This window comes from Hirundo rustica, chromosome 9, assembly GCF_015227805.2.
Source record: "Hirundo rustica isolate bHirRus1 chromosome 9, bHirRus1.pri.v3, whole genome shotgun sequence".
Classification (NCBI taxonomy): Eukaryota; Metazoa; Chordata; class Aves; order Passeriformes; family Hirundinidae; genus Hirundo; species Hirundo rustica.
The window spans coordinates 4,827,268-4,853,675 of NC_053458.1; the positions used below are offsets into that span (position 1 = coordinate 4,827,268).

At 50.6% G+C, this 26,408-nt stretch overlaps 2 protein-coding genes across 2 annotated transcripts; both read left to right on the forward strand.

The window, feature by feature from the left end:
* The first annotated feature begins 7,672 nt into the window (after positions 1–7,672).
* On the forward strand, positions 7,673–17,346 carry DHCR24 (24-dehydrocholesterol reductase). The gene is made up of 9 exons (XM_040073343.2): positions 7,673–8,011; positions 9,136–9,291; positions 9,737–9,842; positions 10,137–10,255; positions 10,346–10,609; positions 11,334–11,477; positions 12,426–12,623; positions 13,356–13,534; positions 15,117–17,346. Exons 1-9 carry the CDS (start codon positions 7,754–7,756, stop codon positions 15,268–15,270), a joined length of 1,578 nt encoding a protein of 525 aa, XP_039929277.1. The 5' UTR covers positions 7,673–7,753; the 3' UTR covers positions 15,271–17,346.
* Positions 17,347–23,864: 6,518 nt separating this feature from the next.
* Positions 23,865–26,048, forward strand: PARS2 (prolyl-tRNA synthetase 2, mitochondrial). The gene has a single exon (XM_040072995.2). It carries the CDS (start codon positions 23,865–23,867, stop codon positions 25,278–25,280), a length of 1,416 nt encoding a protein of 471 aa, XP_039928929.1. The 3' UTR covers positions 25,281–26,048.
* The last annotated feature ends 360 nt before the right edge of the window (positions 26,049–26,408 follow it).

The following is a 26,408-nucleotide window of genomic DNA, read 5'->3' on the forward strand; positions in this document are numbered from 1 at the left end:
TCTCCTTACATGGGTTTCTAGGTAACTGAAGACAATTTGGAAACTCTGGAGGAATGACAGGAGGTGAGTTTGGAAAATAACAGGCTGCAGCTTCTCTGTAATGGCATTAAAAGAGTCAGAGGATACCAACAATCATCTCCAGTGCCACAGCTCCCTCAACGGGGAATTTGCCTCTCACGCTGGTTAGCTCTGCGGTATGAGGCTCTGAGGAGACCCCACTCCTGATGTTCTCCTGATTTCTGCCTGAAAGAAGCTGCACTAGTAGGAGATCTCTCCTACGGAGGTGTAAGAGCAGGCTGCTCCCATCTCTTCCCTCGATCTGTCAGAGAAAAACTGACTCTGTACTGACTTGGAAGAAAGAGGGGGATGTGAATGTGAGTAACAGGCATTGGCAAGGATGCATATGAAGAAACAGCTGGAAGATATTGCCTAAATTAGTTACCTTCAGGCTGAAAAGAAAGGTCTCCATCTACCACATGCAGATGGCTTACATCAGCACCTCAGACTGCGACAGGACCTCACAGAAAGCACCCGTGAGCAGCATCCCTGAGACACAGACCTGCAATCCCAGGTGGAGAACACAGCCTTCCCTGCTCGGCCTCCCTGGGAAGTCACCCAGGATCCAGAGAATTCATCTTGCCCCTCAAAAAGTATCCTGTCCTTTTCTTTGGCTGCTCACCTTAGTTGGAAAGGTGTGGTTTCTCTTCCCTGGCGCTTCTCCCACGTGCCAGAGAAGTGTCAGCTCTCGTTGGCAGACTGGTTGCCTCACAGAGGGATGAAAATCTCTCGCCCTGATTCACTCTGCCAGTTCCAGCACGAGGGAAAACCCACCCCAGCCCTATCTCCTGCATTAGCCTGGATGTAAGCAGACACCTCAGTGCAATAAAAGTTCACAGCTTATTACAGGCTCCGGGCTGATACCATAGATAATGGTAATTAAACGCTCTGGGATGACAGGGTTTCATTGCTGGCTGATTCGTTAATTTTTTTTTTCCTTAAGCATTGTGTAAACAAACGGGCTTTGCCAAGGATGGAGAGGGCAGGAGGAGACAGAAAGCAGCTTGTGAGTCTGCAGCTCGGCACGGGAGGGGCTTGGAAGAGCACCTGGAGTTTAACATGAGCTGGGGGCAGGATCAGTGCATTTAGCCATTCTCAGATTTATTTGAGTCACAGGGTTTCTGTGGGTGGGTGTTGAAAGGTCACTCTTCCCCACGGGCAGGCTGCTGCAGCAATCGTATTTTGATGCTTACTGGAAGTATGAAAAAACTTGGGGGTTGTGTCAGGAGGTACTGAAATTGCTGTCTCATTTTACTAGGTATGGCTCCAACCAAGTCTGCCAAACTGGATCCTCCAGAAATTTCCTGTATTAAAGGAAGCTGAGCAATCACATCCTCATCAACTCCTGCGCAGACACCTTTTCCAGCCACTGATGTGCAGAGCTGAGGACCAGACAATTTATCCAGTCCTCAGTCTGAAAATCGTTCTGTATCTCCATGAGATGATCCACACATGGGAGCACATCTTGTTCTTCTCCACAGAAAAGGGCAGGAACCTCTTCTCAAAGCCTCCAGCTTCCTTCTGCTCAGTTCCATACACGTGGGAGTCGCTTCCAAGGCACATCTGCTGTTGAAAGGAGCCGAGCAACTTGGAGGGAACAAATACTGGCAATCAGCTTTCGACCTGATTTTCTACTGAGTTTTCTAGTGGAAAAAAGGGACATTTGTAGTCTATCAGCACAGCACTGAGCCACGTTAAATACGCCTCCATTTATCTTCACTAAGACCAATACAGTTCCTTATTATTGGAACAATGGTGTATTTTTGTCACCCTTAATTATTGACTTATCTGGCTGCGATTTCTTCATTTATTAAAAGGATATTCTAGGTGATTTTAACAGCTATATGGCTCTTATATAACCAACATCTTAAACTCTTTTTTTCCAGCCATTCTTTTCCTTTTTATTTTTTTTGCTTTGCTCACAGCTTTCCTATTTCTCATTGGCACCGGTAAGTAAACCCAAAGGGCCGGATCCTACAGTTACACTGATGTTTTTGCAGCGTGGCCTGGAGTTTTATCAGTTTTCATCATCTGGGAGTGGGCCCATGAAGTTTTTAAAACATTGAAATAAATGAAAGCAGACAGGTGACAGAGTGACAGCACCAGACAGAGAGAATGGCCACAGCCAAGGCAGTGTGAGCGTTATTTGGAGGAAAAGGGCCTGCAAGTACAGCCGGTATTGGGAGGCTAAACACACAGGCAGGTTCACTGGGAGCTGAAAAGGGGACAAAAAAATTGGCCTGTACAGAAAAACAGCTTGTAGCGTTTTCCTCCTGTGGCATTAGCAAGCATTCACCATCACCAAATGATTCCTGCATGTTCCCACAGCATTCACCACTCCAAGCAAGAAGATTCCAGAGGCAGTGATGGGAGAGGATGCCCTGCTGTCGCTCCCCACCAGCTGTGGTTCACAACTGCCTTCATGACAAAGCTCTCCCTGAGCATCCTGGAAGCCACTGGCACTTGTGTCCATTTCATCACGAGCCTGAAATAATGCATTTATTGCCTTTCAGTGGCTACAACTCGTTTCTGATGCCCAGCACAGTCAGCATCCCCAGGATCTCACTGGTACAAGGAGACAGGGGAGCATCACAGTTTCTTCACTTCTCCTCGCTCTGAGGGCTGTAAAGCCAGCTGATGGCTGCCATGAGCTCTCTGTGCCCCACTGCTCACCCAGAGGAGCGTGACCACCCTCAGCCTGTAGTTTGAGTGCTGGAACCCCAAGTTCTTCAGTAACCAGCTCCCCACATCCACCGTGCCACAGCCTGCCCCAGAGGACACTACCCTGGTGACAACGGAGCGAGGGCTGAATTCCTTTCCCAGTCTGGCTCTCTGTTTTGACAAGTGATTCTTTTTATAAACCCCAGACAGGGTATCCTTTCAGAGGCAGTTGTAAAGCCGGATTTAACGCACATCACAGAGAATACACGAAAGCTCTCGTACGTTCTGCAGCACTGGGGGGTTTTTGGTGGCTCTGTGAACGTGCTGACCAGCAGCTGACCTTGCCTCCTGATGCAGAGCACAGCCACTGAAGGATGGGACACACTCTGCCATCGTCAGTATTCCTGATTTCACTTCACACCCTGCATCTGCCGCCCCCCAAGGCGCTGATGGGTCCCACCAGCCACCTACAACTCATCACCAGAGGAGCAGGGCTTTGTGACATGATTGTCATCAGAGCACATGGGACACAGCCCAGGCACCCTCGATTCCTGCAGCACCAGTTGCTCCTTCTCTTGGTGAAGCCCTTCCCAGTGTGAACAGAGTGACTGCAGCCTTGAGAGGACAGAGGAAGGCAAGGAAAAAAGAGCAAAGTCACCCCAAGGACTCGGTGTGCTGCACAGGATGGACAATCCACATGGAGAGCTTTCCCCACCACAGATGTTAAACAAGTCCTTCCACATTAGGTCCACCTATGCCTAAAATACCTTCACCAATCCAACCTTGCCTAAGACTTCAGTTGGTGTTTCACTTCCCCTGAGATCCATCTGGAAGTTTCTAAAGTAACTAAAACTGCATTTTCTCTTTTTGAGCATTTTCTCAAGGGCCACCCCAGCTACAGCTGCTGTACCAAACCCTCTGCCCTCCTCCTCTTCAAGCCCACAACACACATCTACTCCCTCGCACAAAACATTTGTGAAATCTGAGAAATAGGTCCTGGGCAATAGATATCCCATTGATAAATACCTTCCATAAAACCCATCTGGTCAACTGAGCAACAGCAGGTAAACACAGCAGCACTACGTTCCCCTGCAGGCTTTTCCCTCAGGGAGACAGAACATACTTTGGATTTCTCAGCAGAGGGAGCTTCTCACAAGCAGTTTGAGCACCACCTCCCTCCAACCCTCAGGAACGCTCCCGTATCAAACAGCACCAGCCTTGCACCAAACCAACGTGCAGGGGAAAAAAAAGCAGGTGACTCCTAACCCCGAGTGACCTTCGGCCGGTCTGTTTACGGATTTCAGCGGCCTTGCCGTCTTCCCAAAATTCTTCATTAATTTTCATAACTGTTCCTATTAAACGCCTGTTTTTCAATGTCCTGGTAGTGCTCAGAGGCAGCTCTGTGGCAGTCAGTACCAGGGCTGTGAGAGTTTGCAAGAAAAAAAATGGGCTTTTTTAACGCTTTTCAATGCCTTCCTTTGGTGCCACTGGAGGCCTCTTGATATTATCCTCATGGGGACAGAACTCTCCAGCCTGCTTTTGTGTGCAGCTCAAATGCTCTGTGTGTCATGACCACGCAGTGCTGCCAGCAGGATCAGGGCGGTGATTGTCCCCATGTGCTCGGGGCTGATGAAGCCACACCTCGAATCCTCTGTGCATGTCGGGGTCTCTCATGACAAGAAAGACACTGAGGGGGCTGTGGTGCGTTCAGAGAAGGGCAGCAGAGCTGGGAAAAGGTCTGGAGCACAAGTCTGAGTTTGAGGGAGCTGGGGGAGGTCAGCCTGGAGAAAAGGAGGCTCAGAGGGGACCTTCTCGGTCTCTACAACCCCCTGAAATGAGCTTGAAGCCAAGTGGGGGTCAGGCTCCTCTCCCAGGGAACAAGGAACAGGACAAGAGGAAGAAGCCTCAAGCTGTGCCAGGGAGGTTTGGATTGCATATCAGGAACAATTTCTTCACATAAAGGGTTATCGAACACTGGAACAGGCTGCCCAGGGCAGTGGTGGAATTATCATCCCTAGAGGGGTTTAAAAGCCGTGTGGATGTGGCACTTGGGCTGGTGGCCTTGGCAGTGATGGGGGAACAGTTGGACTTGATGATCTCAGACGGCTTTTCCAGCCTAAACAATTCTATGATTCCGTGACTCCGTGTCCCTTTGCCCTGTCTCCTTGGACAAACAGCTGCTTCTTCTATCCAAAAGCCTTTGCATGGTTACCCCCAAGCCCTGCTGGGTAAGGAACAGAGTCCTGTGCAGGGCTGGCGGGGCTGTCTGGGATGAGCTGCCCCCAAAAGGATGGGGAGCTCTGGAATGGTCAATGCCAGACCCCTGCTCTGCTCCCAGCACCAGCGTGCGTGGGGTGAGCTCCACCGGGGAGCTGATCCAGGCAGAAAAAAAAAATGGTTTAAAAAGAAAATGTTTAATTCTTCAGTCAGATCATTTCCCCAACATGCTTTACTGAGTGACAGCAGAAGCACTTGTACCGCACAGCATGCCCAGAACAGCATGAGTGGGTGGATGGGATGGCAGGAGAGGGAGGGAGGGAGGGAGAAGATGAGAGGAAGGGAAAAGGACTGCTTTTTTAAGAAGCACTAACAGCTTAAAATGTTAATTTAATTGAAGAAACCAAGGATTTTAGTCCCACCAGGCTACCAAGGGAACCTTAGCTCTTCCAACCAGATTTGCAGATGATGTTTTCCTGAGCCTACATAGACCGTTGGATGATGCTTTGCTCAAATAACTAGAATAACTAGAAATGAAAACTAGCAGCATTTCTAATCTCCCCTTCCCCCATCCCCTTCTCATTCCCGTGTTTTCTATGCCTGGCATTAGTAGCTACAGGAGCAATTTGACCATAATCTGAATGGTGGTTGACTCCTCTGCTCTAAAGTAGTTTCACATCACGATCTTGGAGCTCACCTACCCTCTTCTTGTTGCCTAGAGCCTTACAAAAACAAGGGCAAATCATGAAAAACATTATAAGGGCTTCTAATGGTTCTTCATAAAAACAATTTCAAAATAGTATTTACACTGAAGGCATAAATATCCCCTTATGAATAACTAATGCTGTTATTCAATAAGTCCAGTGCTCGATCACTTTCAGATCAGAAATAATTATTTAAGTCCTTCAGAGAGGTTAAAATAACCTCTCTTAGGGCATGGGAACCTTCTTTTGCATGAATGATTTCTGTCAGCAGATGAACTGACAAATAAAAGCAGATAACATCAATCAGCTCAGATGTAAGAAGAGCTAGTGAGCAGACTAGGCAAAAGAGCAACAAATGTAATTTGGCTATAAATAAATTTAGTCTGGAAATTAGGAGAGCCTTTCCAAATATGAGAGCTGTGACGTCTCAGTCTAGTCCTTCAATAAAAGCAGTGGGACAAAACCCATAAAAGCAGTGTGCTGAAATTTCCACCCCTGGAGCTGTTGCAGGCCAGATTGCACGGGGACCTGAGAAAATTGTTCTTACAGAAGGTGGCTCTGCCCATGGCCGAAGGGTTGGGATTAGGTGATCTCTAAAGTACTTCCAACCCAAACCATCTGGTGAATGATTCCATGAAATCATGAAGCGGGGTTCAAAACAAAGCCTTCCATTTGTCTGAAGGCGGCTGGAAGGTGTGGCCGGCCTGCCACAGCTGAGCCTTGATCCCTCCCAGTCGGAAATTTTCATATCCCAGCTATCAACCATCTAAAGGACAAGGTCAACATTTCTCCTGTTGCCAAAGAGGAGGGGTCAGCACCTAACGCTCGTGTTACGTCACCATGGCTGTGTTCTCGGGGAACACCTTGGATTCCACGTTCCTCTCTGAACCCAGCGGTGCCATGGCAAAGTCTCTGCCATTCCAGGGTCCCTGACAGCATTGGCTGTGCCAGGACCTCCTGGGGCTGTCATTGGACCTCTGTCACTCAAGCAGCACATCCCTTGAAGGATTTTAACTTCAAAAAAAAAAGCCTCATCTTTCTCACAGACTTTATCTTCTGTCACGTGGTTCCATCATGCATAGGAATTTTCTGCCAGGGTTTTAGAGAGCAAGCTGTGTTTTGGAGGGAGGTGGCCCCTTCTTTATTCTAGAAATGGAACTGCATGGCACTTTAGACTTTCTGTCAGACACCTGCAGTTGGGTTCTCTGGTGCCTACAACACCAGAGGGATGCACAAGTGAGGGATGCACAGGAGGGGGATGCGGAGGTGTTCTGCTCCAGACCCCAACCTAAAGGCAGCAGGGTGCACCCCCTGCCCGGGAGACAGTGACCACCACAGCACCGCCAAGGACCTGTCTGTCCCCTGCCATGACTGGGGGGTCCCCTCTGCCTCAGCCCTTGTCCTCTGCCCTGTATCCCCTCAACCCCTGTCTCAGGAGCAGTGCCCAGCCCTGGCCGGGGGTCTGAGCCTGTCCCGGTCCCCATTCCCGGCCCTGTCCCGGGGGTCTGACCCTGTCCAGTCCCCATTCCCAGCCCTGCCCAGGGGTCTGAGCCTGTCCCGGTCCCCATTCCCGGCCCTGTCCCGGGGGTCTGACCCTGTCCAGTCCCCATTCCCAGCCCTGCCCAGGGGTCTGAGCCTGTCCCGGTCCCCATTCCCGGCCCTGTCCCGGCGGTCTGAGCCTGTCCAGTCCCCATTCCCGGCCCTGTCCCGGGGGTCTGACCCTGTCCAGTCCCCATTCCCGGCCCTGTCCAGGGGGTCTGACCCTGTCCAGTCCCCATTCCCGGCCCTGTCCCGGGGGTCTGACCCTGTCCAGTCCCCATTCCCGGCCCTGTCCCGGGGGTCTGAGCCGAGCTCCCCGCCGTCCCCAGACGGTGACACCCCCGCCCCGGGGGGGCGCCGGTGGCCGCGGCGTTGAGGGGGAGCGCGGGGCCGGGCGCGCGCAGCCAATCGGCGCCCTCAGCGCCTGGTCCGATCTCCGCGGAGCTTTCCGATTGGCCGTCGCCCTCCCCTCTCCTCACGCCTCTGCCAATGGGGGCGGAGGGGCGTGGCCCGGGCGGCGAGCGCGCGAGCGGCGGGCGCGGCATGGCGGGGTCCCATAAGGGAGCGCGGCCGTGATGGAGCGCGAGCGGGCGGTGGGCGTCATGTCGGCGCTGTGGTCTGTGGGCGCGGGGCTGCTGCTCCTGCTGCTGTGGGTGCGGCACCGCGGCCTGGAGGCCGTGCTGGTGCACCACCGCTGGGTCTTCGTCTGCTTCTTCCTCCTGCCGCTCTCCATCCTCTTCGACATCTACTACCAGCTGCGCGCATGGGCCGTGTGGCGCCTCCACAGCGCCCCGCGGCAGCACGCCCAGCGCGTCCGGCACATCCAGGAGCAGGTGAGGCTCGGGCGGACCGCGGGACTCCCGGGGGTACCGCGGCTTTGCGAGGGCGCGGCGTGTCCTTGTCCCGCTCTCTGTCATCCCGCCATTCCGCACCCGGGCAAAGTCCAGCCGGAGCGGGGAAAAGCGAAGGAATGAACCCCCGTCAGGGTTCTTTCCCCGCTGAAAACTCCTGTGGAACTCTCTCCGTGCGGCCGCTGGCAGCGCGGTCTCCTCAGGGATGTGCTGTGAGGCCGGCTGGACACGCACCGGGCTCGGGGACACACGTGTGTGCAGCGTGCAAGCGTCGGTCTCCGAAGGGCAGGCTCGGAAAGCGTGTTCGCATTCCAGCCGCATCCTGCCCCCCGGCACCGCCGCTTCCAGGCGATGCTTCACGGGGAGGTTAAACTTTTCCTCCGCCCCGAAATGCAGATGTCTGTAGCGATTCTGTGCGCCCTGGCATTTGTGGTTAATTCTGTCACGTCCGCTTCTGTTTCCTGCCTTGCCTCTCGCATCGCAGATACAGATGGATATTAATGTGGATACCGTTTTTCTCAGAGGGGTTGGGGTTGTTGATTGGGGTTTTTCTGCCAGCTGTAGTAGCAACTCAGCTTTGGGGAAAATGCAATTGTTTGTTCTCTGGGTGTTAACCACTGTGGCTTTGCAGAATTCGTGGCTAACACGTATGGCTTACACATTTTCCTTCTCAACTTTTCGTAGAATCCAAGGAGGTTTTGGGTTGGAAGGGACCCTTAAAAATTATCTCATTCCAGCCCCACCCTGCCATGTGTAGGGATATTTTCCACTAGACCAGGTTGCTCAAGGTTGCTTCCACTAGACCAGATTTTCTCTCTTTGCCTGATCATTTGCAGGCTCAGGCCACTTTTTGTGTGTTTTGGATTAGAACCAAGATCATAACAGTGATAATACCTCCCTTAAAGGAGGGATTTTTTTAACTCTCTTGTTAGTGTCTCATTAGCTTTCTGAACCCTGCCCCCAAAAGAAAACCCCAGAGCTACAGGATATTAGAATTGTGTCCTCTACATAACCAAACAGCTCTGGTCGTACTTTATTTAGAAGTTCAGAGGCCTGCAAAGAGATTTCCAAAGCATCCCTGCTCTGACAGCTGCTGGCTCTTGCAGGTCCGGGAATGGAAGAAGGAAGGCAGCAAGAGATACATGTGCACGGGCCGGCCCGGCTGGCTGACTGTGTCACTCCGTGTTGGGAAGTACAAGAAGACTCACAAGAACATCATGATCAATTTAATGGATGTTCTGGAAGTAGACATTGAAAGACAGGTAACAGATTCCACCACAAGGCATTCACTGTAATGGATTTTACGGGTTTTCTTTACAATACTCGGGAGCTGAAGGAATTAGATTCCTCAAAGAGCAAAATTTTGTAGCAGACCTATCAAATTTCAAGGGTTTGCAGTGTGTGCTTGGATTGTTCTATCTGAAGAACCCAGCATATGGAATTGCTTGGCTTTTATGTGCTGAAGTCTAAAAGACCAGATTGATTTATGAGTTTGGGCACTGAGCAACAAGATGTTGAGGCAGAGGAGGAATCACTAAACAGTTCCCACTATTTTTAGCAGCTCCCTTAGGAAAGTGAATCTCTGAGTTCTGGTAACAGATGGAAGTGTATCCGGTTAGCCATATTTTGTCATCATTAATGCTGAACTCTTAATTGATGTTTGTTGAGAACTTGGGGGTGAGGTTTTTTTGTTCTTTTGCTTTTTAGGTTGTTCGTGTGGAGCCTTTGGTGTCCATGGGCCAGCTGACTGCATACCTGAATCCCATGGGATGGACTGTTCCTGTGGTGCCAGAGCTTGATGATCTCACAGTAGGTAAGGGGCGCTGATGACAAGAAGAGACTCACTGATTCTGCTGCACCTTCATGAGGGTTTTTTATGCAGTAAAACATTGCATTGTTTTAAAGGTTCTGGAAATACTCTGTTGAACGTTATGTTCTTTTTGGTATTTATGTTATAAGCACTTCCCTCTTTTCTTTTTTTTTTTTTTTTTTTTTTTTTTTTTTTTAAATTGTCTTAAAAGAGCTTATAAAGTGGGTGTTTGCTCTCACAAATCAGCCACAATTTGGAGTGTGTTTCATTTGATTTGTTGTGTGCTCTCTTGATAAGGTGGCCTGATCATGGGAACTGGCATTGAGTCTTCATCCCATATCTATGGACTTTTTCAGCACACCTGTGTGGCCTATGAACTTGTTCTTGCTGATGGAAGCCTTGTGAGATGTTCACCAGTAAGACAAAATGTTACTTTGCTATCATTTACAATGTCATTGACAGTTATTGGTATGGCTGTATGATTTAGTATGACATACTTTTTGCAGACTGAAAACTCAGACCTATTTTATGCAGTGCCTTGGTCTTGTGGTACTCTGGGTTTCCTGGTTGCAGCAGAAATAAAAATGATTCCTGCCAAGAAATATGTCAAAATACATTACGAGCCAGTGAGAGGACTGCAGAAGATTTGTGAGAAGTTCACTGAAGAGTCTAAGAAAAAGGAGAATAGTTTTGTGGAAGGACTTCTGTATTCCTTGGATGAAGCAGTCATCATGACAGGAGTCTTGACTGATGAAGCTGAGCAAAGCAAGGTAATCAAAGACTCACAGTGAAAAAAAAATTCCCGAAGTCTAACTGAAGCTGTACTAGGATAAAACCATTATCAAATTGGAACAGTCTCTTAACATAGGATTAAAATTTGGATCAGTTCATCAGAATATTTTAAAGTATAACCATTTCCTGCTATGACTGAGTCTGTTCTCTAAATCTTTCATTGACGAGGAATGACCCACAGATTTCATTGTTCTAGCAAATAATTCAGTCTACAGCCTCTTCACTGCAGTACCTGAGGAGGAGGAGAAGGATCATTTCTCATAGATTGAACAATGCTGCTCTGAACTGCAGTTACTCTCTTCCCAGCAAGCTTTTAATTCTGTTAATATTAACAAAAACACATCAGGGCCGTGCACAGCAGGGTCATGCTAAGTGTTCATGCAACCCTCCACCTGGAAGTTTCCTCTCTGCCATGGGAGATTTTGGATTAATGGAGGGTTTAGAGATTGGCATTTTAGGAATTCAGTTCTGTCACATTCATGGGCTCTTGAACAGCTTGTCAGTGCCAAGCCTTACTTAAACCTTAATGGCAAGAAAGGTAAGGAGCCTTGCAGGTGGTGGAGTGAAGGCTCCCTAGATGTCTTGTGACAGTCTTATCCAGAGAGTATAACAGAGATTCCTCCCAGGAAAGGAATCTGGGGGACATACTCTGTTGTCTAGCAAGGTGTAACTGTTACCTAATAAATGCGTGTTTCCTTCCAGATAAACAGAATTGGCAACTACTACAAGCCGTGGTTCTTTAAGCATGTGGAGAAGTATTTGAAAGCTGACAGGACTGGAGTAGAATACATTCCTTCCAGACATTATTACCACAGACATACTCGCAGTATCTTCTGGGAGCTCCAAGTAAGAGCAGTTCCAAAATTCAAATGTATCTGCAGGAAGGGGCTCTGCCCTTTCACAGTGTAGGTACAATGTACCTTCTTCCCCTTGGCAGCAACTTCTGTCTTTCGTGGGGGGAAAAAAATGGCAAAAGTTTATGTAAAATTTGCAAGTCTTGCATTTGGGTACAGCAAATCCAAAGATGCTTCTTCTCATATAAGGCATATTGTATCAGAAACTCCTAATTTTTTTGTTTAGTGTTTTTCTGAACTTAGACCTTATGCATTTCAGCATTAAATTTTTGTGATTTTCAAATTCAGACGGTGGAAAAAAAAAACATGAATGTGAAATTCTGGCTGAAAAACTGCCCCGCCTAAAGCAGTTATGCTGTCAGGTCATTACTTAGAATTTCATAAATGTGTTTATTGTTGTGTGTACTTACACAAAACTTTGGCATTGTGAAATGTTCCCGTTACTTAATTTTGAATCTCTGGAGCAAGGTGCCAGATCCTTTCAGCTCCTGCAGAAGGTAAACAGGAGTTAGCTGTGCAGGTGGTAATTAAAATGTTACAGCTTTAAAATGCTTTTGAGAAATTTGGTTACTCTTGCCAAACTTCAGTGAGGTTAGCTCTTTGTGCACTCCTCCCTTGGCTGTTCTAAACTAATAGCCTGTTGCTCTCTGGACTTTATTCTCTGAAATTATTTAGGGCCGGGTATGTTGTGATTCTTACAACTGAAAATCAGTGGTAACTGGTGGAGGCTTGGGGCAAGGCTCTGTAGCCAAGTGCAATCCAGGCCCCTCTAATTTGCTAATTTGTATTTTAGTTCTTCAGCAAAGCATCAGCAATTTTCAGATTTACTGAAAATCTGGCTTAATATTGCCCCGAGGACTCCGAAGTGTTCTTTTGGTCCACTTACACATTCTTCAGTCAAACTCTTTTTTTTTTTTTTGCTTTTCTTTCCTCTTTGAAGGATATCATTCCTTTTGGCAATAACCCTGTGTTCCGTTACCTGTTTGGCTGGATGGTCCCCCCAAAAATCTCTCTGTTGAAGCTCACCCAAGGAGAAGCCATTAGGAAGCTGTATGAGCAACACCACGTTGTGCAGGACATGTTGGTGCCAATGAAGAGCCTCGAAAAATCAATCCAGACCTTCCACGTTGACCTTAATGTGAGAACACATCTCCTTAGAACTCAGCAAATCTTGGGTTGTTTGTGATAACAGCTGTGACTGTTGATCTTAAGGCATAATATCCTGCTTGTGCAAGAGGTCATTGTTGTGTCCTGGGGAGTGCTGTGCTTTGTGAGTCCCCGGTGCAAGGCTGCAGCAGAAACAAACACAGCTTTCTGAAAAAGAGAAGAGTTAAATAAAAGAGTCGAGCTTTGGTAGAAGCGAATGCTTCTAAAAGATTTTATCACTTACTAAAATTTGAACTGATCTTCACCTAAAATGATTAATGGGCTCAGTAAACACCAGCTGCAGAGCTTCATTTCCCTTTCTTGCTCTTATTTCTGAATTTAGTTAGTGTAGAATTTTAATTTTGATAATTTCAAGAAAACACTTCCTTATTGCTCAGAATGTTTATTCAGTTGTTGCTTTGAGATCAAGGGTGGTTTGTTTGTGTGGTCGGGTTTGGTGGTGTTTTTTTCCTTTTAATTTCAAATATTTAAGAGGAGGGGGTAATTTTAAGAGGACATTTTTAATCTGTTTGTGTTATGGTCATTAGAAAGTCCAGCTGAAAACAGCACCAGCACAGGTGGGAAGGAAGAGCTTGAAAGCAAGGGTTTCAGTCCAAGACTGGGAGGAAGTTCTCTTAATTCTTCATTTTGCCACATTTTTTAAAGAGCTTAAAGGATGATTGTGTTAAAAAATAAGTGATAAGGTGTTTTCCTGCCCCTGCAGGTGTACCCTATTTGGTTATGTCCTTTCATATTGCCCAACAATCCTGGTATGGTCCATCCCAAAGGAAATGAAACCGAACTCTACGTGGATATTGGTGCTTATGGAGAGCCTAAAAGCAAACAATTTGAAGCCAGAGCTTCAATGAGGCAAATGGAAAAGTTTGTAAGAAGTGTGCACGGGTAAGGACCCCACTCCTCAGAATAATGATAATGTCATATAATTCACACCCATGTGGTTTAATCACAGTTATTTATCTCACTGAAATTTAGTATTTAATATTGCATTAGTTTAACTACCACAATAATTGAAAACGAATTTAAATTTCTAATTTTGGTGAGTTTTCAGATATGATTTCACTTTATTGTTTTGATTGCAAAACCAACCAAACAAAAGGACGGCACCGGCTGAAGTTCCTGGAGTGTAGCTGGGAGCTGGGTGACTTCAGGTCACCTTTCAGCTCTGGGAGTAGAGTCTGCTGCTACAAAATACATCCTTGGAATACATCATTCAGGAATCCCAAAAGTTTGGCCAGCTTCCCTGCCTGCCCTTGGGGCTGCTCTCTGTAATCCTTGCAGCGTCGCGGGGCGGCTCTGCCCCGTCCTTGCAACCAGCGTGTCCTTGCCCAGGGGGCCAGCCTTGGCTGCCCCTGCAGGCAGTCCCTGTGCTGGTGGCATTCTTTCCTCCCTCAAAACTTGTACTCCAGAGCTTCCTTTTCCCTGCCTTGGGTTCTTACTGCACAGGACCACAGTGGGCGTGAGGCATGTGCCCACCATCTGTCGGGGACTCGAGCCAGCCTAATTTGCTGGAGCGGTGTCAGTGGAGAGGCAGCCACAGGCTGGTTTCTCAGGAACAAAAAGCGACTACACGGTATTTTTACACCATCAGTATAATTTATCCCCATTTCTGTTTTGACCTACTTCTCAGTCTAACAGTGATCGTGTCCCATGTGGCTGAGCAATAATGGCAAGGCTGCTTCGAGATGATTTGGGGACTGCAAATGACTTTGAGCTGCAAGAAGTGATTTGCCAGAGAACAAAGCAACCCAAAGTTAATTTTAAGCTTTTTTTTTTTTTTTTTCATTAACTTGAAATCTAGCTTTTAATTTAAAGCTCTTTACTGACAAAGTTTGGTCTGTTTTCTACCTGTCACTGGGAAATGAACACTGGATAAATGCTTAAGCTTCCAGTTTTGTAATCACACAGAACAATAGAGCTTCTATGTTAGGTTGTGTTTTGCTGCTGTGCTCTGATGGTAGCTGCAGCTTAGAGAGCACAGTATGAAAGTGAGGAAGAGTCCACAGCTGAAGAAAGATTTAATTTGTAAATGGACCTTTGTTACAGCATGCTTTGTTTACACTATGAGTTTATCTTCTTGGCCTGGTCTCGTTTGGTGGTGTCTTGCCTTCCTAGTTCTATTCTCAATGTCCAGAGAAATGAGAAAGTCAAAGGATGTATTGTTGCATCTGTCTTGAATGGATTTTGTAAAGCAGGCAAATATGAGAGTCTATGACTGTTCTTACATGTATCCCAAGAAAACAGGCAGAAAAAAAATACTGAATCCACAGAACTTAATTGGCTGGGTGTCCCAGCATAATCCATGTGAGCTGTTGTATTTGCTTGGTTTTAAAAAACATTGTTGATGTTTTTGTTTTGTTAAGTATTTGCTATTTATAGCTTGCACTGATTTTTTAAATATTCTGTATCAAATCTTGTGGCTCAATTAATACTGAATCTCTGTCTCCTCTTTTTCCCTTCTCTCCAGTTTCCAGATGCTGTATGCAGATTGTTACATGACCCGTGAGGAGTTCTGGGATATGTTTGATGGCTCGTTGTACCACAAGCTGAGGGAGCAGATGAATTGCAAGGATGCCTTTCCAGAAGTGTATGACAAAATCTGCAAAGCTGCGAGGCACTGAGCCTGGCTGAGCTCACCAAGCAATCAGGGAAAGAGGAATTTACCTATAGCTAGTCAGTATATCCTTTTAAAAAAAAAAAAAAAGCTTTATTGCTCTCCAAATAAGCTCATTCTCATTGATGTTTAAAGGTATGAATTCCTGCTTTACACGTTTATGTTTAGTATTTCTTCGTATGTTTTTAAAACCAGTTTTCCAAACTCAGAGTGATTGTTTTTAAGAAATCTGAAGTGCTAGCCTTTGTATCTAATGTAGTGACATAGGTGAGTTCACCTATTTCCAAGCAGAAGAAGAAGAATGGGAATGGCTGAAGACACTGGAGTTACAGCAGCTGTGTACCACAGCTATATTCAACATGACTTCTGAAAACAGGAGGGAGGGCTCAGGAATAGGTGCCAAAGCTGAACACGTTGTCTAATTAATCATGTTGTTAAAAACATTTGCCTGCAGTCAGTATCCTGTAGAGCAGCTCTGCAGTGGCTCATCCACACTCCATCATCCCCCAGCTGTGTGATGGTGGTGCTGGGCTGCTCACGTTGTCCTGCATGGCAGCTGAGCTCCCCACGCCTGGCTTCTGCTGGAAAACTGAGCATTGAGGTGTGAAGAAGATGCTTTTTACTTGTGCCTATCAGATTTGTACTGATTTCGATTATGAAGTGCGAATGGATGTAAGTTTTTAGGTGTTTTGTAGTTGGCCAACGGTGCATTGTTTGGCTTTTTTTTTGCCCCAAAGTATCAATGTTCTGGCTTTGTAGACCACTGGAAAAAAAATATGCTGCTATTTCATATAGCCAAATTTTAATTTCTTCATGGGTCAGTTTATTTGCGTTTCTTTTGGGTTTGTGTTTTTTGGGGGGTTTTTTTGGTTGTGGCTTAATTTTAGTGCCTTATAAGTGCTCAGTTGGAGGAAGATATGGCTTATCTCAGACTGTTCTGTCCTGGCCTGTAGAAGGAAGTCAAGGCTGTGTTTATAAGTAGGTTTGTTTGAGCAGGAGGCTGCAGATAAGAACTCTTGATGTGAATCTTGACACACACAGGCTTCGGCTGTGACTTGAGTGACATTTTTGCTTTTCATTTTAGCTGGGTTAGGTTGATAGGCTTTGTAAAAGGACTGTTTCAGTCACCTGGAGAGGAAACAACAGCAAGTACTGTTAGTTCCCTCTTCTGCTGCTCGCAGGTGAGAATGGCACAGTCGTGGACTTGACGCAGTTGAGTGTAGAAGTGTGGAAACGTTTTGACCCTGTAGCCAGAATCAGGGTTCCAAACCAAGCCTGTGTCTTGTCCAAGCAGTGCTGAAAATTGTTACTTGAAACCTCACTGAGCCTGAGGGAGAAGAATGTCATTTTCTTGAGGCTTGTGTAGGGGGTAACATGGAGAGCTTCTCAAACAGTTACCAGTGGGAGGTGTAATTTTATTATGCGTGCTAAACCAATGATTTTATTTATTGATAGATGGATGTTTAAGGTCCAGATGAAACCAATGATAAAGCAGTAGCAGGAATAAGCTTGGGCTGTAACTCAGTGATGCACCCTGTGTGCAAGTAAGGTATCCCCTGAGATCCTGAGCAGGGGCAGCATTCCATGGGGAGACACAGCCACTGCAGAGTGTCCTCAGTGCTGCCCGAGCCGTGGAGCTGTGTCAGTGATCCAGGAGTGCCTGTCGTGCCTCCTGGCTGCACCAGGGGTACACAGGGAGGCAAGCGTTGATTCTCAGGGTGTGACCTGCCTTCCTGCCCCTACCAGGGAATTGTCCCCGGGGTGAAGCTACAATTTAGCCCAGTGCTCATATGATAGTCTGCACAGAGCAAGAATGGATTGGTTAGCTTTGAAAGGGCAATGTTAAAACAGCTAGAGGATATGCAAATACTTCTACTTAGGCTGTGTTTCACTTATGTACTGATGATCTTTAGGTATGCACTGTGTTTGTTTTTCCACTCCTTAATTTATTGGCAAAGTTTCCATGCCGTGATTGGGTACTGCACTGTATCAGTCACACACATTATTGCTGTTGCTCTTGGTTTTTTTTTTTGGTTGTACGGGCTGTTGGAAATAAAGCTCTGGCCGGCGTACTGTTCCAAGGGGTGTCTTTTAATGAGTGATTGCTTGCTTTTCAACAGCTGTTTATCATTTCTCTCATGCTTCTCATGTTGTTCCACATGGCCAACGATTACTGAGAGAGGAATGGGTAAAGAGACCCAGGGCATGGTGAGGGAGGTGGTGGGAGGTGATGTTTGTAGGAATGTCTTTGAAATCTCTGAGCCTTCACTTATCTGTGCCCCAAGACACACCTGCAATAAAAGAAACACCTCATAGCTGAGCCTTTAACCCCTCAGTTATTCCCCACTAGCTCCACACAGCCTCATAATGACAGTTGTCCTCATCTTTTACACACACCCCCCCCCCCCACTTCATTCTTTTCCTGTGACATTTTGTGCAAGGAGGACAAACCCCCATTTTGCAGCTAGTTGCTACCCATTGCCACTGGGTAGTTACTTCATTCTCCTTATTTCATGCTAATAAATCTAATCCCTGCCTGGAATGAGCAGCCAAAAGTGAGTGAAGACTCAGTGCACTCTTCAGCCTGAGGAGTTTCACACCCACCTCTTCTGTCTCCTTGATAAGTATCTTTATGGCAGCTCTGGAGGCTCAGTGGGAGGTGTTCCTGCCCCTCCCTGGTACACAGCTGGTACACCTTCTCCCAGGGTGTACACTGCTCTTTTCCCAGGGAGAAAGCCAGGCTGCCAAGTGCCTCAGCCCTGCTGAAACTGCAGTTCAGATGCCAAAGCCCTTCCTTGTTTTAATCACGCTCCCGTGCTAGCCTTGGCTTAGGCTGCATTTCACAACCCTCCTTTGTTGCCCCAGCAGCATTTCTGTACCCTCCCTCACCCACATCACTGCTCAGGCCTTTCCCTTCAGAGACCTCCTCCTTCGGAACAATAGCCAGGATTTCCCAAAATATCTGCAGTTTTACCTGTGTTCCATTATCTCCCCCCACCAAATGATATCTGCAGATTAATTACCATACTTAATCAGCCACAGCTAACATGTAATTACACCTAGATTTAATTATTCCTGTCTGGTCTAAACACTTGTACAAAACCTCATAAAATTAACTCTAGGAGTACCAACGTGCTCCAAGTACATCTTGAAGGGCAGCTTTTGTTGCTACTGACATTTTCTGCTCATCTCACTTTCTCCATTGGCTCCAGGTTTTCATTCCCTGCTCGTCTTTGCTGTGGTAGCACATTTTCAGATCCACTTCTCTGGGGAGTTGTGGTGGACTTGGGGCTACTCAGGTGTGGTGACACCACCCATGACAGGTATGTGCAACTCCTCTTAAGTAGTAGCAGAGTTTGAAAGGATGTGCTTAACCCTGAGTGAGCTGCGTGTGCCATCACACCTTCCTTGGGAGGTTGTGCAGGGTCTGGTGTCCTCTTATGTATGTAATTTCTCTAAAGTCCCAGCTGAAAATAATTACTTAGTGCTAATTGCAGTGTCATTGCCCCCCCCTCCTTTAAGTCTCTGTTCAGCCAGGCAGAGAGAGGACAGGGAATCCTCTCTGTCAGGTTTCCTGTTGGCCCTACCTATCTCAGGGAAGGCATGGCACAATTCCAGCAGTTTCTCCCTCTTATCCTTTGCTCCTGGGCTCCCCAGGTGCCATCAGCCACTGCCATGTGAATTGCAGGCTCCTGGCTGCTCCTGAGGTTCCCCCAGTTTGAGAAACCCCCTGAGGACCAGGCTGATTGTGCCAGCACCAGAGCCACTCACCTCAGCAAGTGATACAACAGTGGCACATCTCAAGCAAAGGGAGACCAGCCAGTCTCCTCCAGGAGCAGCTCTGGCCACAGCAGGCCATGGTGATTATCCCTGCAGGCTTGAGCACACTCACCAGCCACCTACTGCCAGCTGCAGTGAAGGGCAGCAGTGTCACAACCTCCCCACTCAAGTGTAATCTGAAAGTTCCCCACCAATTACGAAGATGTCTTGACCTCTTTCAAGCTGCCTGTTCCTCGCTCAGCTGGATAGAGGAGAGAAGCCATGTGGATTCCTGCTGTTCATCCCTAGCCAAGGTGGACTATTTCAGACTAAAGCTTTCCCTGTCTGCTTTGAGCCCCTTAGGCTTTGTTCTGGCTCTCCGTGGGGAAGCTGCCAAGATGAATACAGCTCCAGAAACGGGTACTGAGGGAAGGGCTCCTACCTGCACTGGCTCTGCAATGTGCTGCTGCAGCTGCTAGAGGAAAAACTGGCTTTTAAACAGCAGAGTATGACTTTTTTGAGGACACAAGGAGCTCCTGGCACCTAAAAGGACTCAAACCCAGCTGCCCTCATCCATGAAGTGCATCCGCTTGCTTGCAAGTGAAACAGAGCAAAACTAATGGGAAGGGTTGTCCAAGCATCCCTTGAAAAGGGCAAAGGCCTGAGGATGCAGGCAGAGGTAATGAGGTCACTGCTGAGGCTCACCTGCCTCTGCGCAGCGTGTGCTCCGTGCTGCGTGCTCAGCACATCCCGTGCTTCCACCCAAGGCTGCTCCCAGCTTGAGCTGCGTGTCCTGGACCATCCTGTGCAAAAAGTCCCTGTGCAAGGAGCTGCTTCCCAGCAGGCACAGGCTGGGAGATGAGAAGAGCTGCATCACTAAGCCCAGCTCGCCCCACACATCCAGCTCTCACCTGGCTGCCCGTGTCCCCAGGAGTGCCTGCAGCCGCATGCTGACAGCTCTGGTCCCCAAGGACCACGGGGATGGTGGCAGCCCTTGCCATGGCAACCATCACCGTGGCACCCAGCATCTCCATTCCCCAGGGAATGTCCCCACCCTGTGCGGACTGGGCTGGAAAACAGCAGGGTCCTGGCAGGGAAAAAGCAAAGTCTTGTCTGCTCAGGAGGAGCTGTCTAAAAGCACCCAAAGGTTACCCAGGAGGGAGCACCTGCACCTTGGGTAGCTGCAATAATTTTATATTCCCCAGCAACTCCCCAAGGGGCAAAGCAAAGGCAGGACCTGCAACCACCACTCCACTGGGCATAAAAACATTGTCCAGCAGTTACAGTCATATCACTGGAAGGGATCAAATCAAGTGAGCCAAGGGTGTGAGCCAGCACTGTGGGGTCACGGACCCTATAAACTGTGTAGGAGCACATCCACGGGTAGATGGGATGTGCCACCACTCTGTGCCAAGCCCAAACTGCAAATCCTCTGCAGGATGGAGAGAGGTTTGACTGCTGAATGACTTCTCACCTGCCCTGACTTCTCACCTGCCCTGACTTCTCTTCCCTGGCCCTGGCCTGGTGCTACCTGGGGATGCTGCCGTTTCCAGAACCATTTTCCACCACCCCAGTGGCTACTCTGATGCTGACCCCTTGATCTCTTTGGTGCTGTGCCAAGCACTGATTCAAGACAGCTGCTATTGCCTGCTTGGTCTTTCATTTGTCTTCTCCCCATCCTCAGTATTTTTCCTCCCGGAAATCCCTGGGGGCAAAAAGGGAGGCCCCAGACAGGAGCTGAGCCCTTCAGTCTCACCATGTGCAGGGCCCGCCCCTCTCAGGCCACTCGTTTGGCCCCGATGCCATAAATCAGCCCCAGCAAAGCAGCGGGGGAGCAGTTTGGTGAAAGGCTGCAGGGACGGCAGAACCTTTATTAGGTTCCCCCAGCACAGCTGGAAAAAATAAGGAGCCCAGACAGGCTTTCAGGCACATAACCCCTGAGCTGAGCCCCGCGTTCAGTCCTGTCTGCTGATTTAATAAGAGATCAGCTTTCCTCACAGACCACATCTCCTGTGTAGCCTTAAACCCTCCTGGTTAAATCACTGCCCCGGCGAATCAATCCAAGATGGTTTTGTCCCTTTGATCAGCACAGCACGTAATAAGTCACCGGTGGAAATGTGTTTCACCTCTCTGGCTCCAACAACAGAGACAACCTTCCCGTCCTGAGGTGCCTGGTGAAAATCTCACAGTTCCTGGGCAAGGAGATGGACAAAGGGATTTTGCAGTGTGGCTCTGGAGGTGCCCAGGGACGCACGGCAGCAGCTGGGTGTCCAAGGTGTGAGCAAATTCCCTTCCCACAGGGATCCATCCTGATCCTCCAGCCTCCGAGACAGCCGCAGCACCTCTCCCAAACAGCGTTTGCAGTGCCTGTCTAATTGAGGTGACAAACACGGAGGGAGAAGTAATTGCCTGACAAAACCAGGGAAGGCTGGTCTGGGATGGAAGTTGCCACCTGTGAGCCAGAAACCCGGGCCAGATCCCAGCTCTAGCACTGAGCTGCTGAGGGACTCCCACAGATCCCTCTGGGCACACAGGATCTGAGTCACCTCGCAGAACTGGCTCGACTGTTTAATGACTTTAATGCTTCTAGATAACCTGGAGCATCAAAGATGTGCTCTTTAATTCCTTGCTTTTGCCCATTTCCAGCCCTCTGTAAACAGGATTGCACATGAGGACTTCACATTATAGAAGAATTGTGAAGATTTCTTCAAATACCATTTTTAAAATAAGGATTTATTCTTTTTTCGCTATATTTAAACAGGATTATTTAACTCTTCATTGAAGTGCTGTCTCCTCCTCTAGTGGAGTACTTTAACTGCAGAGATGTTAAACTCCCTCTGGGCTGAGGGAGGAGGCGGAAAAGTGCAGTGTGGAGGTGGTCACTGGGTGTCAGGCGATGTCTGTCTGCCAGACTGGACTGGAGAAAGCTGGAATGAGCTAAGAAGGTGGCTTTTGATCCCTCAGCCCTCCTTCAGGCACCCTCCAAGTGGTTCTGCCCCTGAACACTGGGGACATGCTGCCCCAAGACTGAGCCTGGAAGGGGAAGCAGTTGGGCCCATTGCTTTCAAGGACCCATTTTGTCCTGTCCTGGCTCTATTTACTATTTTTTACTGTTACATGAGGGTGAGCAAGAACTGTTCCTGGTGGATGAAACTCCGGGGCCAAGCTGTGGAGTTTGACCTGGATGACGCCATTCCCAAACTGCAGCTCCTCAGGGACAAACAGGAAACATTTGGCATCGAGTGCTTTGAGCAGGTCATCGACCTGGGCAATGTGGCTCCACCGAGACCTTGTGGTGCCTCCTGCAGACACCGCTTTGGGCAGGTGAAGCTGAAGGAATGCTGAAGCAGAGATGGAGCAGCGGGTTAAGAAAGATGAGGAATTCCCAATCGGTGCCTGTGGAGCTGAGGGCTGCCATAACCACACTCTGGACATGACCCAGATGTCCAAAGCCATGACCAGCGGGGAAGGATGGAGCTGGCAAAGGAGCTGCTTGAGGTGATGAAGGTCACTTCTTCCAAGGGCAGGACGGACCAGCGGTCACTGTCCCTCTGAGCCGGTGGTACGCCAGCAAGTTCCACAGCAGCAGCCTCTCCCAAGAACCAGGACCTTCTCAGTTTTCCAGGCCCTCGTTAGTTAGGAAAGGACGCCCGAATCCTGATGGTGCCAGTCCTGCGTCAGCCCTGCCCCCGTCCCGGTGCCACCCACCGTCCCCCTCCGCTGCAGCCACTCCTCCCGCCCGGCAGGTGGCGCCCGCCGCGCCCGGCGGAACCATAGAGCGCGGCGCGCACCGCCCCCGCGCGCGTGTGTCCGCCCCCGTGACAGGGAAGGGCACCCCATTGGCCGCGCCGGCGGGGCCGGGCGCGCGCCTCCGCGGGAGTAAGTGTGCGCGCGCGAGTGTGCGTGTGCACGTGTGTGAGTGTGCACGAGCGTGCGCTCAGGTGTGAGTGTGCTCAAGTGTGAGCGTGCTCAGGTGTGAGTGCGCTCAGTTGTGGGTGTGTGCACTCGTGTGTGAGTGTGCTCAGGTGTGTGTGCATGCTCAGGTGTGAGTGTGCTCAGGTGTGAATGTGCTCAGGTGTGAGTGCGCTCAGTTGTGAGTGTGTGCGCTCAGTTGTGAATGTGAGCACTCAGGTGTGTGTGTATGCCCTCAGGTGTGAGTGTGCTCAGGTGTGAATGTGCTCAGGTGTGAGTGCGCTCAGTTGTGAGTGTGTGCGCTCAGTTGTGAATGTGAGCACTCAGGTGTGTGTGTATGCCCTCAGGTGTGAGTGTGCTCAGTTGTGTGTGTGCTCAGGTGTGAGTGTGCGCTTAGTTGTGTGTGTGTGCACTCAGGTGTGTGTGGGCTCAGTTGTGTGTGTGCTCAGGTGTGTGTGCACTCCTGTGTGTGTATGCACTCAGGTATGAGTGTGCTCAGGTGTGTGTGCGCTCAGTTGTGTGTGTGTGCTCAGGTGCGTGTGTGCTCAGGTGTGTGTGCTCAGGTGTTGGCCCGCGGCATTCCCATGTGTCCATGGCGGTGCAGGGGTACCTGTACATCCCGGACAGTGCACCCAGGTGTGCGTTCAGCCCCGTGTGTGTGCAGGTGTTTCCGTGCCTCCTTCCCGCGTGTCCGGGTACCTGTGCGTCCCAGAGGGTGCGCGGGGGTGTTCCCGCGTGTGCGGGTGTGCCTGTGCACATCCACGTAGGGCTCCCTGTGCATCCCGGAGAGCGTTCATGTGTGTGCCCCCAGGTGTGTGTGTGTACGTGTGAGCTCCGGTGCGCGTACACATCTGTCGGGGTGGCCGCAGACTCTCTGTGCGGTCAGCGCTGACCCTGCTCTGTCGCGGTCTCCGCAGGGACATCCCCGCCATGGAGGCCCTGCTGAGGAGCTGCCGTGTGCCGGCGCTGGGCGCCCGTCAGCGCGGGATCAGGGCCCGGCACGGCGGCACCCCGGGCAAGGCCAGGCGCCTGCTGCTCTCTCAGCTCTTCCAGCCGCTGGCCCTGCCCGTGGGCAGCCAGGCAGGGTCGGAGGGCCGGCCCGGGGAGCCCACCTGCCGCAGCCAGCGGCTGATGCTGCAGGGCGGGCTCATCCATCCCACCAGCCCCGGCTGCTACTGCTACCTGCCGCCCACCGTCCGCGCCATGGAGAAGCTGATCAAGCTGATGGACGAGGAGATGCAGGCCGTGGGCGGGCAGAAGCTGAACATGCCCAGCCTGTGCTCGGCGGAGCTGTGGCGCGCCAGCGGCCGCTGGGACCAGATGGGGCCGGAGCTCTTCCGGCTGGTGGATCGGCACGACCACGGCTACTGCCTGGGCCCCACGCACGAGGAGGTGGTGACGGCGCTGGTGGCCTCGCAGAGCGGCCTGTCCTACAAGCAGCTCCCGCTGCGCCTCTACCAGGTCACCAGGAAGTTCCGGGACGAGCCCAAGCCCCGCTTCGGTTTGCTGCGCAGCCGGGAGTTCTACATGAAGGACATGTACACCTTCGACAGCTCCGAGGAGGCGGCTCGGCGCACCTACGAGCAGGTGTGCCATGCCTACTGCCGCCTCTTCGCCCGCCTGGGCCTGCCCTTCGTCAAGGTGCGGGCGGCCACGGGCAACATCGGCGGCACCACGTCCCACGAGTTCCAGCTCCCAGCGGACGTCGGCGAGGACCGGCTGGCGCTGTGCCCTCGGGGACATTTCGCGGCCAACGTGGAGACGCTGAACGGGGAGCAAACCTCGTGCCCCACGTGCGGGGAGAAGCTCAGCGAGACCAAAGGGATCGAGGTGGGGCACACGTTTTACCTGGGCACCAAGTACTCCTCCGTCGCCAACGCCGTCTTTTCCTCCGCCGAGAACAAACCCCAGCTGGCAGAAATGGGCTGCTACGGCCTGGGCGTCACTCGCATCCTGGCGGCCTCCATCGAGGTGTTGTCCACGGAGGACAGCATCCGCTGGCCGAGCCTCATCGCTCCCTACCAGCTCTGCTTCATCCCCCCCAAGAGGGGCAGCAAGGAGGAGGAGGGGGAGGGAGCGGTGTTGCTGGAGCGGGTGTACGATGAGCTGGCCGAAGCGCTGCCCCACCTCGCTGGCGACTCGGTGCTGGACGACCGGACCCAGCTGACCATCGGTAAAAGGCTGAAGGATGCCAAAAGGCTGGGCTATCCCTACGTGGTTGTGGCTGGGAAGAGGGTCTGCGAGGACCCCCCGGTCTTTGAGGTTTGGAATCAGAACGCCAGCGAGGTTTTGTTCCTCACCAGAGAAGGGGTGATAGAGCTGCTGAGTAAAGTGCGAGTCTCTTAAATGCCTCTTCTCTGAATCTGTCATCTCTGCTGCAATGAGTTTATCTGGGCAGCACTGGCGATGGCTCCGGGTGAGCAGAGGAAAATCCAGCTCTCATCAGAGCCAGCCACGGTGTCCTGCAGGTGCACCAGGGGCTGAGGTTGAGCTGGAATCAGCCCACGTTCCTCCACGGGGCTGGGGACATTCCTCCCTCTGGGTACAGGTCCCTGGAAGCTGCTTTTGCCAGCACTTGTAGTGTCCTGTGGCCATGGGAGCACTGGCAGGGACAGGCTGGCCATGACCCCTGTCAAGGGCACAGGACAGCCAAGGCTGCACGGGGGGACAGGAGGGCTTTCCTCACTGCTGCTCTCAGCAGGAAGGATTCTGAGAGAGACACAGGAAGGTGATTTTCCTCTGTTTTCCTCTCTTTGGGAACACTCAGGTCCCATGAAGGTGGAAGCTTGCCATGGCAGGCCCCGGGGCTCCCATGAGGAGCAGCTTGGTGCCGTCCCAGCAGCTCTGACGGGACAGGGAGCTCCTTGGAGGGGCTCATCTCACCCTGTGCCACAGCTCCTCTGTCCGAGAGCAAGAGATCAAGAGCAACACTGCAATAAAATCAAAGAATCGTTTAGTTTGGAAAAGCCCTTTAAGATCATTGAGTCCAACCATTAACCTGAGCTGCCAAAGCCACCGCTACCCCACGTCCCCCGGTGCCGTATCCACTGCCTGTTAAACCTCTCCAGGGATGGTGACTCCATCACTGCCCTGAGCGGGCTGTTCCTGTGCCTGACAACCCTTCTGATGAAGAATTTTCTCCAGATATCCCCGCTGGGGGTGGGGGCGGTGGGTCGAAAGGAGTGGGGCCGGGGCTGATGCCGGGGCTCATCGGAAGGCGCGGGGCCGGGACTGAGGCGGGGGAGGGTGGGACGATGGTGCCGGCGGGATGCCGGTGCCGGTGCGATGCCGGTGCCGGTGCGATGCCGGTGCCGGTGCCGGTGCGATGCCGCGGCTCATCGGAAGGAGCGGGGCCGGGACTGAGGCGGGGGAGGGTGGGATGCCGGTGCCGGTGCGATGCTGGTGCCGGTGCGATGCCGGTGCCGGTGCGATGCCGCGGCTCATCGGAAGGAGCGGGGCCGGGCCTGATGCGGC